At 42.7% G+C, this 16,031-nt stretch overlaps 2 protein-coding genes and 1 long non-coding RNA gene across 5 annotated transcripts in view; 2 read left to right on the top strand and 1 right to left on the bottom strand.

Annotated features, from left to right (window-relative positions):
• Positions 1-1,230: 1,230 nt before the first annotated feature.
• Positions 1,231-6,590, bottom strand: MOCS3 (molybdenum cofactor synthesis 3). Its single transcript, XM_036322279.1, has 2 exons — positions 4,980-6,590; positions 1,231-1,431 (listed from the first exon to the last, which is right to left on the bottom strand). The coding sequence occupies exon 1, from the start codon at positions 6,355-6,357 to the stop codon at positions 4,981-4,983; it is 1,377 nt and encodes a 458-aa protein (XP_036178172.1). The 5' UTR covers positions 6,358-6,590; the 3' UTR covers positions 1,231-1,431; position 4,980.
• Positions 6,591-6,725: 135 nt separating this feature from the next.
• The window catches only part of DPM1 (dolichyl-phosphate mannosyltransferase subunit 1, catalytic), a 38,400-nt gene continuing 29,094 nt past the window's right edge, over positions 6,726-16,031 (top strand). For 2 of the 3 annotated variants that reach the window (XR_004969962.1, XM_036322281.1), the window contains exons 1-2: positions 6,726-7,033; positions 10,832-10,931. Coding sequence is in view for 2 of the 3 variants with exons in the window: in XM_036322281.1 (XP_036178174.1) it covers positions 6,873-7,033; positions 10,832-10,931 (261 nt within the window). In the remaining variant the exon portion in view is untranslated. The remainder of the gene's footprint in view (positions 7,034-10,831; positions 10,932-16,031) is intronic. The other variant, XM_036322280.1, reaches the window with a different exon arrangement.
• Positions 10,958-15,334, top strand: LOC118663020. The gene is made up of 3 exons (XR_004969963.1): positions 10,958-11,033; positions 11,531-11,590; positions 15,306-15,334. It is a non-coding gene; the product is annotated as an uncharacterized LOC118663020 (long non-coding RNA).

Here is a 16,031-nt window from a genome sequence, read left to right as displayed (position 1 = left end):
CAGTTGAAAAATTCACCCCGTCTACAGTAGAATCCTTTCTAAAATGTTCCACAAGGACAAGAGGGCCCGACCTCATTAGTGACAGAAGGATTCCACTTTGAGAACAAGACTCCCTCCCAACTAGGCTATTTCGGGGAAGTCTATTGTTGGTAAGAACATATAAGAGGAGCCTGTGAACAAAGATAGTTCCCTTGATCTCAGAGTTGTTGAAGGATTAAATGAAACCATGTAGGTGGGAAAGGCTCTGGAAATTACACGTAAAACGTGGTAAAATGAGCTATGAATGCCTGACAGGCAAGCCCCACAATCCCAATTATCTTGTCTCCTCAGAACTTGGCCAATGCCTGGTACATCCATAGTGGACTTTCAATAAGTGTCTGAAGAATGAATGAATTCAAAACTCCCTTGCTACGGAATGCAGATTCCACTCTTCCCCCCACCCCCCTGCAAGTGGTCTTTCTTAAATAAATCAGTAAGAATGAGAGCTCATAGAAAAAATGAGCTAAAAATAAATATTTTTTATTTGAAAAGACTTTTAAACTATGAAAAACTGCTCAAACTTATGAAAAGGTAAATTAACACAATGAGACTTTTAAAAAACCATCAGAATGGCAAAGATCTAAAAGTTCGAAGACTATGCTAAGCTGTTGGGAAATGGCCTTTCTTAGGCATGGTAGTATGCACTGGCATAGCCCCTTGGACAGGGACTATCAGACATAGTGCCCTTTTTGACCATACCCCTCCTTGGCAACCCTTCTAGTTACCAGCAGTGACGCTTTATGTTGAGACTATCTCGCTTTCCTTGACCAAAGTGACTCATTGGTAACGGGACATTACCTATGTGACACATGGGTGTTAGAGAGAAGTCTGCAAACCAAGTGCATTAGCGTACATTTCTATCCATCTGAAATACAAGCTCTTCCACTCTGTGATGATCAGGGTGTAGTTTTCTAATGATGAAAACATATAAAACAACAAGTTTTCAGTGAGAGTCCGTATAGTCAGCATAATGCTTAGGGCACCTGCTGACTCTTTGTAGGGAGCGGCTCTAGGGTCAAGCCTGGGGCTGACCTGTGGCCTGGCCACAAACAAGTCCCAGCCCGGAGGGCAGAGCTCTCCTAGCATCATTAAGCCTGACCTTGTAGCCCTCCCTAATTCCTTCCTAAGTAGCTAATGGGCTGTGGGAGGTGCACCAAGTGCTGCCAAAACAAAAACATTTGTGTATACATGTTAATCTACCCTTGTTTTAATGAGACTATAAAATGAAGCATCAGCTTGCAGGCTGGATCTTTCTGTGTCCTCATCCAGGCACGGGAGATCCTCAGAGCCCCAGATAAATTCTCTTGTCGGTCTTTTCTTCAATCCTTCACCGCCCCTCCTCAGGTTCACTCTTGGCCGTGCTGGTGTGGCACAACTCTTCAACCAGACCATCTGGATTCAAATTCCAAATCACATAGTAAGTGCTCAATAAATGCTGGCTGTTATTTTACTTGGAATAAACACCAAATTCCCATTATGGTCGACAACCTACATGATATATTCTGTATCTCAAACCTCATCTTTACTCTCCCCAATTGTTCACAATCCAATTTGCCTCTTCAGTTTCTTGATCATTCTAAGTTTATTTGCCTGAGGGTCTTTTCTTTTCTTTTTTTTTTTTAATATTTTATTGATTTTTTACAGAGAGGAAGGGAGAGAGATAGAGAGTTAGAAACATCGATGAGAGAGAAACATCCATCAGCTGCCTCCTGCACATCTCCCACTGGGGATGTGCCCTTGACCGGAATCGAACCTGGGACCTTTCAGTCCACAGGGCGACGCTCTGTCCACTGAGCCAAACCGGTCTCGGCACCTGAGGGTCTTTTCACTCCCAGTAAGAAATGTTCTCCCAGATCTGACTCCTCACCATTCAGGTTTTGGGTTTAACATCAGCCCTAATTAACCTATCCAAAATAGCTCCTCCTTCCCCCGATACATCACATTTTGATTTATTTTATGGCACTTATCAATAATTTATTTGATTTGTCTCCCCCATTTAAATGTAAACTCCATGACAACAGGAAATCTCTTGTTCATCTTTATCCTAGAACTAGAATGATGACTGGTACACTTAAGGCACTTAAATGAAAAGGAAAAAAATTATCAAGTTCAAATCCCATCCAAATGTAAAAACCTAGCCACAATCCCCAGAGAAAACAGGATTTCAAAGAATAAAAAGAGCTGGGTCCCATAAGTGGATACTTTTATGTTCCTAACAGCCCATCTTTTGAAAAATCTTTCACTAATTTGAGAAAATCCCAGATTATGAGTTCTGCCTCCCTGTTGTAGACAAAAGAACTCAAATTCCCAGAACTCTTGCTGCTAGTATGTAGGCATGTCTTTGGGCTCTACCTACCAGACACATCCTCATAAGACTCAGAAAAGAGCAATCTATGTAATAAAAGCCTACGCGACCATTACAGCAGAACGACCACAACGACCGGTCGCTATGATGCACACTGACAACCAGGGGGCAGACGTTCAATGCAGGAGCTGCGCCCTAGTGGTCAGTGCACTCTCACAGGGGGAGTGCCACTCAGTCAGAAGCCAGGCTCACGGCTGGCAAGCAGTGAGCAGGTGGGCGGTAAGGAGCGAGGGCTCCTGGACGGCGAGAGGGATGTTCAACTGCCAGCTGAAGTCCTATCCCCGTGGGGAGCGGGCTTAACGTGGCAGGCGGACATCCCCCAAGGGGTCCTCGACTGCGAGATGGTGCAGGCCGGGCTGAGGGATCTCCCCACTCCCAGTGCATGAATTTTGTGCACCGGGCTTCTAGTACAGTATAAAGCCACTCTGCTTCCTGCCCCCTGGGCTGGATGGTGTTGGGCTTTGTGGGAGAGGAGTGGGGTCAGGTCAAGTGAGATTGGTGATGCTCTGCTGGAAGTTTCCTCTAGTGCTACATGGGACAGCAGAGCATAAGACAGCATTCTCAGGCCAGTTCTGTGCATGGTTTTGGGCATGGCTCCTGGAAGTACAGCCGTGGGTCTGTCTCCAATGACTATCAGGTTTGCAGGAACTACCAAAACTGACTAACTTTAAGACATCAGTTTCTATCTCTGCTCACTTGATTTTTTCCTGATATGTATCAGAATCAGCTTTGGTCCTGGAATAAGAGGTTAAGACACAGGCCCAGAGATCTTTGTTTTCTTCTCCTCATCTCTCATTTATTTCCACAACTCCTTGGGAGAAGCAGTTATAAGAAACCTGCTCCATCTTTATAACATAAAATGGCCTATTATACTTTAACCCCTTATTCAAAAAATGAGCTTCAATGTTTCAGTTAAACAGTGATGACTATCCTCATTTTGAATTTGACTGTTAAATGCCATCCTTTTTTATAATAAAACAAGAGTCCCTATCAGAGGTTGCAAACTGATAAATAAATCTGACACACAGAGGGTTTTGTCTGCCTGCAATGCTTTTTCATTTTTTAAAACATTTGTAGCCAGAGATAGATTTCATATTCATGACTATGAACTCTGATTATAGGTAGGCTTATATGCCAGAGTCAGTTGGAGAGTAGGGGCCCCCTTTGACAAAGCATTTCCTCTTCAATTTGCCACTAATATATACTCACATGCCAAATGTTCACTTTTAGTTTCGTTGTAGATATTGGAAATTGGGCAGAGTACCTGCCATTTCATGGAATTGTTCTTTAAAAAACAGAACCACCTACATTTTGCACTACTATAAAATGCTGGAATAAAACAAACTAAATCAAGATAGAAAAGGCAAGTTAAAGGGGAAAGGGGGGAATTCTTTGGTGAGTGCAAAGTTTTAGTCATGCAGGAGTGGGAGGATTCTGGGATCTGCTGAAAGCATGTGCAGGTGGTTGACAATACTATTGGAAACTGCTGCGAGGGTTATTTTTATAATTTTTTCTACAATAAAAATATCAATATTCACTATATCAACAGGAGAAAAATGTTAAGAAACATAATCTTAATAAATGCATTTGATAAATTCAGTCAAAACTCTTAGCAAAGTATAAACAGAAAAAATGTCATTAATTTGATAAAGGGTATTTATAGTAAAGCAATAATAAGCAATACTGATCAAATCATCAGTCTTTCACCTGAGCCTGAGATAAGAATGTTCACTATTCCACCTTAACTCAGTATTGTATTTGGGGTCCTGACCATACAGTGAAGCCAACAATAAAAATAACAGACTGGATGGGAAAGGGTAGAGGTTTGGAACTTGGACCTGAAGAATCCAAAGCAAGCCAAACGATAGTATACAGTTTATAAAATGTTATATGTACAACATAGGGTGGGCCCTGAAGCTAACTTTACGAAAAAAATCAGCAGCTTATAAGAGAAACTGACATACTACGAACGCGGTTTCCTTTTTCTTGCTAACCTGTAAATACTTCACTTTTATATGAATTCAAAATATTTAATGATCACTTTCCAGATAATTAAGACAATTTTCACCTTAACACTTAGTTCTGTAGGATATATTCTATCATTTGAAGTAGAAATAAGACCCAAAGAATGCCTTTCATAAACAATAAACTGATCTTATGTATATCATCTGCAATCAATTCCGTAGGACTAAGTTTACAACAACTTAATTCCAGGCCTAAAATAGATCATTTAGAGAATCTTTTGGGGGAGGTGGGAAAAAAGAAAGACAGGCAAATGATCTGCAAATTAAAACACAAAATCCTGTCACTTACAATATACCTCACCTGTCCCCTCCAAGTATTAAAAACACAAGACAGTTCTCAGAAAGTTTTATAGATCCTCAACAACTGTATCATTCAATAAATTACCATTAAAAATCCCCTTATAAAAAGAAATCTTTGTATTCACAGATGCAGAATCCAGTCTTTGTACATTACTGAGAAAAATGGAAATAAACGTATCTTTAAGGTTAACATGGCAACGCACATTTTCCTCAGGTCAGACTATGTGTATATATATATATATTTCAGCCACCTCAGTACTGCGGAAATGTTTCGTCGATCTTGGCAGCCCAGGCCATGAGCCCCCCCACCACATCCTGAACTGCTAGCGAGCATAACTCTGGGATTGCTGTCAAGGACTGCAGGATCCTCACGGCTTTCTGGGAGTCGTTGCCCAGTTTGCAAATCACATAGATGGGGAGAGCTGCTCCTTCCTGCGCGCCGCGCTTCCCTTCCTGGATTGCTTCTCCCAAGAGTTTCAGGCTCTTCCCATCCCTCCGTTCCAAATGCTTCAAAGGGATGTGCAGAGCATGAGGCAAACGACAGATGTCCACCTCCACTTGAGGCCTGACGTCCAGCAACAGGTGGGGTGACCCAGCATCCAGAAGGCGCTTATAGTCGCTGACCGAAACGCGCTCCTCCGGGCTCAGCAACCGAAGGGAGCGGCATTTATCCGTGGCCGAGGAGCCACAGAAGGCTTCATAGTCCTGCAGGTCGGTCACCGTGGGCCGCTCTCCGCAAGCTGCACAATCCGGCCTGCGGCTCCGCAGCCGAATGCAGCGGAAATGTCCTCCGAGAGCGTCGAAGAGCAACAGGCTGCCACTGTAAGAGGGGCCCATACCTGCGGCGATCTTCAACACTTCCAGCGCCTGCAGGCAGCCCAGGATCCCCGTGACAACACCGAGCACCCCGCCATCCGCGCAGCTGGTCACCGTCTCCGCGGGAGGCGGCTGGGGGAACAGGCAGCGGTAGCAAGGCCCGCCGTCGTAGTGGTAGACGGTGATTTGGCCCTCAAAGCGCAGGGCGCTGGCGGATACGAGAGGCCGGCCAGCCAGCACACACGCGTCGCTCACCAGGTAGCGAGTGGGCACGTTGTCGGAGCAGTCAGCCACCACGTCGTAACGGCGCACGAGGTCTAGGGCCGTGGCTGGAGTGAGAGCCTGAGCGTAAGGCACGCACTCCACGGCTGAGTTGAGCCGGCGCAGCGAGGCGGCAGCCGAGAAGACCTTGGCCTGGCCGGCCAGGGCCTCGCCATGCAGCACCTGGCGGGCCAGGTTGCTCATTTCGACGACGTCGTAGTCCACAAGACCAAGGCGGCCCACGCCGGCCGCGGCAAGGTACTGCGCCAGTGGGCAGCCGAGCCCACCGCAGCCCACGACGAGCACGGACGCGGTCGCCAGCCGCAGCTGGCCGTGCACCCCGAGCTCAGGCAGCACGAGCTGCCGGCTGTAGCGCAGGATCTCATCTCGGGACAGGGCGGCCTTCGGCGGCAGGGGCGACACCGGAACCCGCGGCGCTGGCTCGTCCTCCGCCAAAAGAGCCGCCGCCAGTCTCTGCTTCAGGGAACTCAGCTCCTCCTCACGCCGGGTAACTTCAGCCTGCAAGGCAAGAACCTCCTCCCTGGCAGCCATGGCAGCTGCTTCCGGAAGTTATCTTGAGGGAATTTCCGTTTCCGGCTTGTCGTCTCCTAGAGACCGGAATAAACTAAAAAACTTTACGGAACTTTAGAAGAGGTGATAAATAGGTACGTGTTTCCTGAAACAACCTTCAGATTCCGTTTTATTTTTTTTAAGTATATTTTATTGATTTTTTACAGAGAAGAAGGTAGAGAGATAGAGAGTTAGAAACATCGATCAGCTGCCTCCTGCACATCTCCCACTGGGGATATGCCCGCAACCCAGGCACATGCCCTTGACCGGAATCGAACCTGGGACCTTTCAGTCCGCAGGCCGACGCTCTATCCACTGAGCCAAACCGGTTTTGGCCAGATTCCGTTTTAAAGATTCATCAGCTCTGACTCTTTAGGAGAACTAGCACTCATCCACACAGGCCCCCCCGCCTCTGCCCGCATTTGGCGCGGCCCGACTCTGCCGTGTCCGCGCCGCGCTTACGTCATTCCGCTTCCGGCGTCTCGCGGAGTTCCGCCATGGCCTCCAAGACAGCGAACCGTACCCCTCCGAGGTCTCGTCGGGAGCCGGCGGGGCGCCCCCCGGGACGGGACAAGTACTCGGTGCTGTTGCCCACCTACAACGAGCGCCAGAACCTGCCGCTCATCGTGTGGCTGCTGGTGAAAAGCTTCTCCGAGAGGTAGCGTGCGCGGCCCTCTCCCGGAGGAGATGAGCTGGCTCCCCTGGCTGGTGGCCGGCAGTTGGCTGCGCGAGGCGGCCCTGCTCTCTGCGGCTGGGGAGGGAAGTGTCGGGGAGGAGGCCACCCTGCGAGGGATGCAAGGCGGAGACCTCTGGGGATCTGAACCTGTCTCGGATTCTCCTTCCTGCCCTTGGGTTTTGTGAGACACTCCCTTATCTCTACTGTTTACACTCCCGGGTCCCGTCCCGCCCCGCGCCGCCCCCCAATCCCCTTTTCTCTCAAGCGCTGGCCCCTCTCGGCGGGCGCGAGGCTGCCAGCCTGGCCTCGCTCCTCGCTCCGGGACCGGGAGCCTGGGTGGCCAGGCTGTGCGGCGGGAGCCGGGCGTCTCGGCGAGCAGCCTCGCCCGCCCCGTGCCCGGGGCTTACGTAAGCGTGAGGTTTGTGTCGCGGGCAGGGAGCTGCGCGGGGCTGCACAGCCTTTCTGGACAGAGCACAAGGGCGGCTGCGCCGGCCGCCGGCGGGTGTTGGCTGTGGCCCGTAGAACCTGGGCCTGAAAGTGTTTATACAGATTTTCTTAAACTTCGGAAAATCCTGGTGTCAGGACAGTAACGTCCATTTGTGTTACACTGATGGGACCATGTTGCAGAAATCTTTGAAGACCTTTTTCCATATCAGCACACACACAGCAAATTATTTTGAAAATTAAATAATATTCCATGTGGCTGTGTTATATTTTCTTTAACCGGGTCATGTCAACGAACAGATTATTATTATCTTTTTAATATATACATATATATATATTATTGATTTTTTTTACAGAGAGGAAGGGAAAGGGATAGAGAGTTAGAAACATCGACGAGAGAGAAACATCCATCAGCTGCCTCCTGCACATCCCCCACTGGGGATGTGCCCGCAACCAAGGTACATGCCCTTGACCAGAATCAAACCTGGGACCCTTGAGTCCGCAGGCCGATGCTCTATCCACGAGCCAAACCGGTTAGGGCAAACACAGTTTATTTTTTAAAAATACATATATTTTTTTTACATTTCCGTTACATTTACAAATGAGAACAGGGACGTGTTCACGCCACATTTTCCAGCATTTTGAAAAGTGACACATAGTGAGTGCTCCTTTGTTAAGATTAACGTTGCAACAAACACTCATACTTTTGCTGGTACATCAGGATAAAGTCTTTGCGGTGATATTGCTGGATCAATAGAGATGTGCTTAAAATTGATAGTTATTGACAAATTACTGTCAAAAGAGATTGTACTGGCTCAGGACTCTTGCAGCATTTTCAGAGAGTGCCTGTTCTCCCGCAGCCAGTCAACCTGAGTATTGTTACTTCGTTGGAAATGCTCTTTGGTGAAAAGCATTGCTGGGTGTGTTTGTTTTTTTTTCCAGCTGCACGATCGTTTATTTTTTAAATTTTATTTTAAATTACAGTTTACATTTAATATTTTGTATTAGTTTCAGGTGTACCCCATAGCGGTTAAACAATCATAAACATTGCCATTTTAATTATTTTTCTTTGAATGAGATAACTATCTTCACATACATAGTTCTTCAGATTTTTAATTCATCTCTTTTTCCTCTTTTTAAATTATATTTTTATTTTGATTTCTACAAGCTCTTTTCAATTTAGAGAATTATCTTGTTCCTGTTTGACTTCTGATTGTACAATATTTTTGCTTTATTTTTAAATACTTTATGTAGTGCAGTTTATATTTTAATAGTCTCTGAATGGATTTTTTTTAAAAATATGTTTTGTTGATTTTCTACAGAGAGGAAGGGAGATGGATAGAGAGTTAGAAACATCGATGAGAGAGAAACATCGATCAGCTGCCTCCTGCACACCCCCTACTGGGTATGTGCCCGCAACCAAGGTACATGCCCTTGACCGGAATCAAACCTGGGACCCTGAGTTCGCAGGCCGACGCTCTATCCACTGAGTCAAACCAGCCAGGGCTCTGAATGGATTTATTTAATCAAAATGAAATTTAGCCCTGGCCAGTGTGGTTCAGTTGGTTGAGCATCATCCCATGCACCAGAAGGTCCTCGGTTCGATTCCTGGTCTGGGCACATGCCCGGGTTTCATTGAAACATCAATGTGGGAGAAACATCCCTGGTAGGAGTGTGCAAAGGGCAGCCAAATCAATGAAAACATTTTTTAAGAATGAAGTTTAATGAAGGAAACAACTTGTCAGATTCAGTCACATTAACTAATATCTGCTCAGCTTGATTCCTTTCAGCTACCTCACCCTCAGGTGCTATGGGTGCTTTGAAGTGGGCTGGAGAAGTGCCTTTGCTTTGAAGTGTGTATCTTTCAGCTCATCAGCTAGAATCAACATTGTACTTGTTTGAGCTTGTAAGCACATGCCCGAGTTTAAGCACATTGGGAAGCTGAAGTCATACTTTTTACTCCTGGAGAATTGATAAGGCTGAGTTTTCTTTCTGGCAAGTTTGCTGGGGCTGAATTTCTTAAACTTTTAAGAGTGGAATGTGTTTTTTGGTTGACTTCTTTGCATGTTACCAAGAAGAAACAGAATGTTGTGTGTGAAAGTTTGGCGTTGCCTCCTTTTCTTTCCCCTTAAGTTTCCAATAAAGTTAACAAAAAGAATGTTTTTTACAGGGGGTAGTGTCAGGCATGATAGTGCTCTCACGTACATCCAAGTATTATGCTGGCTTGTTTTTAGAATAGAAACTATCCCATAAAGACAATCAGGAGCAGCAGAAAGATGTGAATTTTGAAGGATATTGAAAATTTTTTTTTGTTAATCCTCCCCTGAGGATATTGCTTTTCATTGCTTTTCAGAGAGAATGGAAGGGAAGGAGGGAGGTGGGAGAGAAAGGGACATCAGTGTGGGAAAGACACATTGACTGGTTGCCTCCTGCACACACACCAACTGGGGTAGGGATCAAACATGAGACCCTTCTGTATGTGGGCCAACGCTCTAACCCCTGAGCACGTCGGCCAGGGCGGATTTTGAAATATTTTGTTATTCTGTGCTATTTCCTTTTATTTGCTAGTGTAGGATAATGTGTACAACTATTGAAATAGAGGTGTAAAATATTATGTTGCCATTCTGAAGTAGGTTTTTTAAAGGGTGAAATTAAGTTGGATTTATTCCTGATTATGTTATTAAAATCGTTTGGGATTAAATTTTAAATAATCACCCAGAGCTATGCAATCAATTTGAGCTATCTATTAAATATACTTTTGAAATAGTTAATAAACTATTTGATATTAAGGTTTCACAATTCTATTGCCAAAGTAAATAAAACTTCATATGATATACTATCACATATAATATATATATATATATATATATAAATCACTGGCTTTTTAAAAGAAATATGTGGGTTTTTTAGAGAGATTAGAAACATCAATGAAAGAGAAATATCAGTAGGCTGCCTCCCACACGTCCCCCACTGGGGATTGAGCCTGAAACCTGGGCATGTGCCCCTACCAGAAATCAAACCCATGACATCTTGGTGCATGGGTCAACACTCAACCGTTGAGCCACACTTGCTGAGCTCACTGTTTTGTTTTTTTTAATGTTTTCTGTGAGAGAATTTTTTAACATCGTAGGACTTTATAATAACAGTTTTCAGCAACATGTTGAGTTTGGAGGTGAAGTACTGAATATTTGACATTTCATTTGATAATTGAAGTTTTCCTTAGTGATTACTATGACAATAAATTTCCACTACTGGTTAAGAATTAGTAATTTTAAAATTATTACTTTTGTTATAATACTATATTCAAACAATACAAATTTAATTTTCTTATTTTAGTGGAATCGACTATGAAATTATAATCATAGATGATGGGAGCCCAGATGGAACAAGGGAGGTTGCTGAACAGTTGGAGAAGATCTATGGATCAGACAAAATTGTAAGTTATGTGAATATTTTTCTATCTTTTCAGTTGTGTTTTTGTAGGGGAAAGATGAGAGATGAACAGTGTTTAAATTCAATCTGTCTAGAAACTGAAAAGGTAAGAAACACTTTTTGGCATTTAGATGCATTTTCATTGTGTTTGAAGTTTTACATCTTATTTTTATTTTGATATATTTTATTGATTTTTTTTTTTTTTACAGAGAGGAAGGGAGGGGGATAGAGAGTTAGAATCATCGATGAGAGAGAAACACTGATCAGCTGCCTCCTGCACACCCCCTACTGGGAATGTGCCCGCAACCAAGGTACATGCCCTTGACCGGAATCGAACCTGGGACCCTTCAGTCTGCAGGCCGACGCTCTATCCACTGAGCCAAACCAGTCAGGGTGAAGTTTTACATCTTTTTGATATGTTGATCAGTAGTTTTACAGCAAAATAGTGAGTCTTTGGATGAACTCTGTTTTTATGACTGATTCTGTAAATAAGTTTTCTTGAAGGAGAAAATTAAAGCACGATATTGAATTGACAAGGAATATTATAGAACAAGGTTGCAGTTGGTAATGTGGGACTTGATCTTTCTTGCTCTCTTTCTCTAGGTGTTCTCATACTTTCAAAAGGAAATACTGCCTGCAGCTAAAAGTTTATAACTGAGAAAGGTGACTATTTTCATCTGAAACTGAAATGGCTTTTCAGAGTACTTGGCATTTTTATTTTTATTTTTATCTGTAGAACAGTCTTGTGGGAGTAGGTTGACCTTCTGAGTCTTAAACTTTAGATTTTTCTACTGTACCTTGAAGCCTGCTCTTCTGTGGGAGTAACTTAGGCAGATGTAGAGTTCATTTTATAATGGCCTCATAAATTTTATTTTTGGTCACTGGTTTGGATTTAGAAAATACATTATAGGCATTGGGTATTGTAAGAGTTTCTCCATCTTGGCACTGTTGTCATCTGGGACCAATAAGTCTTTGCTGTGAGAGGCTGTCCTGTATGTTGTGGGATGTTTAACATCATTCCTGGTCTCTAGCCACTAGATACCAGTAGCTACCCCCCTTCCCAATGTGGTAACCAAAAATGTCTCGGGATATTGTCAGATGTCCCTTTATGGGCAAAATTGCCCCCTCTTCTCAACAAAGAACCATTGGCATAAACATAAGTCTCTTGGAAAGCCTTTATTGATTATTTACATTTCAAGAAATGGCCATCGACATCATAAAAATAGTCACTGGATCCAAATATTCTTGACTAATCTAAATAATGAAATAATTTCTATTTAGTTGGAGGAGATCTTTGTTGGTGGGAAGAGTTTAAGGGAGATGTGTTACTCTTATATACCTGGTAATCTTTCCTATACTAGAAATTCTTTCTGTCTGTCTCACAGAGCAACTCACAGATCTGTCACTTTCCAGTCCTCGCTGAATATCTCCTGTTGCATAGGAGTACAGAAAGTTGACAGGTCTTGAGCCTCTAGCAGTGACTTCCAGTGATGATGGTAGGTTCACAGGAACAAGAGTTCCCTTGCTTCTCTTTCAGAAGTTCTGGGCCATGGCCACTGATGCACACATTATATATAGAACACTCTGAGTTATGTGTTGCTATTTAATCTGGGGACATCAACCTGGCAATATTTTGAATACATATGTCATAGAAGCTCAGCCTTGAGGTCTAACTGATTGATTGATTTTAGGGATTGCCTACTAAATTGACATTCACAAATTTTAAAACAACATTATTCCTCAGAGCATTCCATTTTTTCCCATCAACAAAATAAAATTAAAGTTCATAAGAAAATTAGCCTCTATTATCACAATTTCCATGTTGTACCAGGGAAATTCCCTGTTCATTATTTTATGACCTTTAAATTATTTAAACTAGAACATTTTTTTTTTTCAGTGTCAGGCCTTGCCAGGGGTGGCACTTACTTTTAAGTGATGTATGAATGTTTAGTTGAGGGGAAAGATGGATAAAAATGGTTATTTTTCTCAGATAAAGTGATTCAGCCCAGATGCTTTGTCCAAGCTAGCCTTTTGGACTAGTTGAAATGAATGCTTCAGGAGAAAGCTGAGGAAGATTTTTTTTTAACTCTGTAGTTGAAGAAACAGACGAGGGTTAATTCACTTCCCAAGATTGCACAGCTAACGAATAAATGGCAGAGATGGGATGGTAGAAAAGTTGGAGACACGTGTCCTGAACTGTTACAGGGCAGGGAGATCTGACATTGTGGAGGACTTCAACCTTTCTGTGTTTGAATGCTTCTGTCATGTTTGATACGTGAGCTTTGTTTCCTCCCCTAACCTGAAATCAGATAAAAATCTGTGGCAGGCCTGGCTGGTTTGGCTCAGTGGATAGAGCGTCGGCCTGTGGACTGAAGGGTCCCAGGTTCGATTCCGGTCAAGGGCATGTACCTTGGTTGCGGGCATATCCCCAGTGGGGAGTGTGCAGAAGGCAGCGGGGAGTATGCAGAAAGCAGCTGATCGATGTTTCTCTCTCATCGATGTTTCTAACTCTCAATCCCTCTCCCTTCCTCTCTGTAAGAAATCAATGAAATATATTTTTTTAAAAATCTGTGGCAGATCAATCAGCCCAGCAGTTTTGTGCACATTGTTCTCTGCTACTATAACTCAGGTACTAATGATTGAAAAGACAAAGGGAAAAGAATGCAGTAGCACCAGGGGCCGTACTGGTGGTTGATACTGCCACCAGTTTGAGAGTCATCTTGCTGGTCTTCCTGGCCGTTACTAACAGTATTTATGGTTACATTTTATGGAACACAGATCATCATTGACTAGAAGGCTTTGATATGCTGCTTAAGGACAGTGAGGTTGGTCAAAGGCCACAGCAAGAAAGAACAAAAAGATGGAGATGGTTTTTCACATTACTTTTAAAACATGAAACATAACTATAGGACCAAGAGATTTGACTAATATAATAAAATATTTTGTTAATCCCAAATACCAAATTATCTCTAACAAAAAGATCAGTGCCCCAATCAAATGTACAAAAATGGATAATTCATGAAACAAGAACTACACATGGCAAATAATGGGAAAAATGAGCCTCAATGAGTAAAGAATTGCAAAGTAGGAGGAGAGTACAGTTAACCTTTCGTAGCTGAAGCTGTATTTTTTTTTTAAATATATTTTATTGATTTTTTACAGAGAGGAAGGGAGAGAGCCAGAGAGTTAGAAACATCGATGAGAGAGAAACATCGATCAGCTGCCTCCTGCACATCCCCCACTGGGGAAGCGCCCGCAACCCAGGTACATGCCCTTGACCGGAATCGAACCTGGGACCCTCCAGTCCGCAGGCCGACGCTCTATCTGCTGAGCCAAACCGGCTTTGGCTGAAGCTGTATTTTTATTTTTTCTCTTCAACCCATTGATTTCAAGAGTATGGTAACAGGTTCACTCAAATACTTTTGATTCTAGTACAAATTGATAGTGTGTCTGAAGTGTCATCAAGATTTTCTATGATAAAACTTTTACAAAATGGGTTTTTTGTCAAGCAGATTATAGTCTCACATGAAATAGTTCATAAGCAGTTGTGTTGTAAGTGTGCTTCAGAGAGTCTGTGCCTAGCAACCTGTGAATTCACTGCTTGCTCTCATAACCCCCGAAAGGTGAGCTCTATTGTGCCCTTTACTGCCCAGATCACACAGCTAATTAGCAGATCAAAAAGGAGTATAATTCAGGGTCTAAAAGTTAAGCACACTAAATGAAACAATTTGTACTTTTCCTTATGTAAGAAATATCAAGTACATTCTTGGTGTAAAATGTAAATATTACCTATAAAACTGAAGTTGCCTTTGAGTTGCATTTCCTGATCTGCATCCCAGTCTCTTCCCCAGGGTCAAATTCAGTCAATAGTTTGGTGTGTGTTGCCTTTTTGTGCATATATGTGTATGAGTCCACATCTTAGAACTAGGTATTGTGCTGGTATTTTTTGTTTTTAAATATGAATGCAACCTTTCTGTATCATAGTTACTTTTTTACTATATCATTATGTCACCAAATGATCTCATTCTGTTAACTGCTCCATAGGATTCTGTCATATGCAACATGGTTTATAGTTTGTATAAACTTTTGAATAATCTGAAACTTATAAATGACAAAATTATTTTTTATCTGAAACAAATAGTTTTTCCAGCTGAAATACGGGATTATTCACATGAACTTTAAAAGATTGGCTTTTTCAGGGCCGAGATCAGATGGGCTCAGTATTTTGTCAGTAACTGTCACAAAAATCAAATAAAACCTGGCATACCTTGTTTGATTTTGCTCAGTGAATTGTAATTATTATAGATGATTGTCTTGTTCTCTGTTTAAGAGCTCATCAGGCAGGCATGTATTTTATCTATCTTTGTTCCTCCCCAAGACCTAGAGCAGCATGCAGGTAGTAAAAAATAAAATTCACCTGTCCTGGGTGACTGGACCTGAAAGTACTTTGTTCAGAGATTCACACTCTGAGGCAACCGGCCGAGACACTGGCAAATGCAGCAGGGGACAAGATGCGCTCAGGTGTGTGTCTACCTGAGCCCTGTATCTAAGAAACTTAGAACAGAATCCAAAACTTGGCATCCTACCTTTTCAAGTTTTCAGATAAGATGAAAAGCAGTTGAGTCAGCGTCTGTATATGAAGCACAAAATATAGAAAGACTAAGTAATTGACAGGCTGTAAGAAAACCTTGTCATTGGGCCAGTAGAGAATGAGATGAGGTTATCCAAGCATAAAGTCAAGATAAGTTGTTGAAGGAAGAATAATAGCAGCATTTAAAATCACAAAGGGAATTGAATAAAACAAATCTGGCTACCAAATATTCCAAAAAGGTATAGAATAAATGAGTTAGACCTGCAGTTTCCTTGGAAGTAATCAATAGATAGTTTAAAATGATAAATTAAGAGATAGATATAAAACATTGTTCACATCGTTTCCAAGCACCAGAAAAACAAAAAGTATAAAATTTGGCTTTTATTGTGAGGAAGGGGTGAGAAAAAATGTTGGTTTTCCTTAAAAGTTGTTATACTATTTGATTTGTTGGCTAACTGCTTTTTTTTGGCAAAAAAAAAAAAAAAATGTTAAGCATACTCTGCTCTAAGATTT

This window comes from Myotis myotis, unplaced genomic scaffold, assembly GCF_014108235.1.
Source record: "Myotis myotis isolate mMyoMyo1 unplaced genomic scaffold, mMyoMyo1.p scaffold_m19_p_9, whole genome shotgun sequence".
Classification (NCBI taxonomy): Eukaryota; Metazoa; Chordata; class Mammalia; order Chiroptera; family Vespertilionidae; genus Myotis; species Myotis myotis.
This window is presented reverse-complemented; position numbering and strand designations above follow the sequence as displayed.

Excerpts from the sequence above, each read along its gene's own strand:
- MOCS3 (XM_036322279.1), bottom strand. The coding sequence starts at position 6,357 with ATGGCTGCCAGGGAGGAGGTTCTTGCCTTGCAGGCTGAAGTTACCCGG.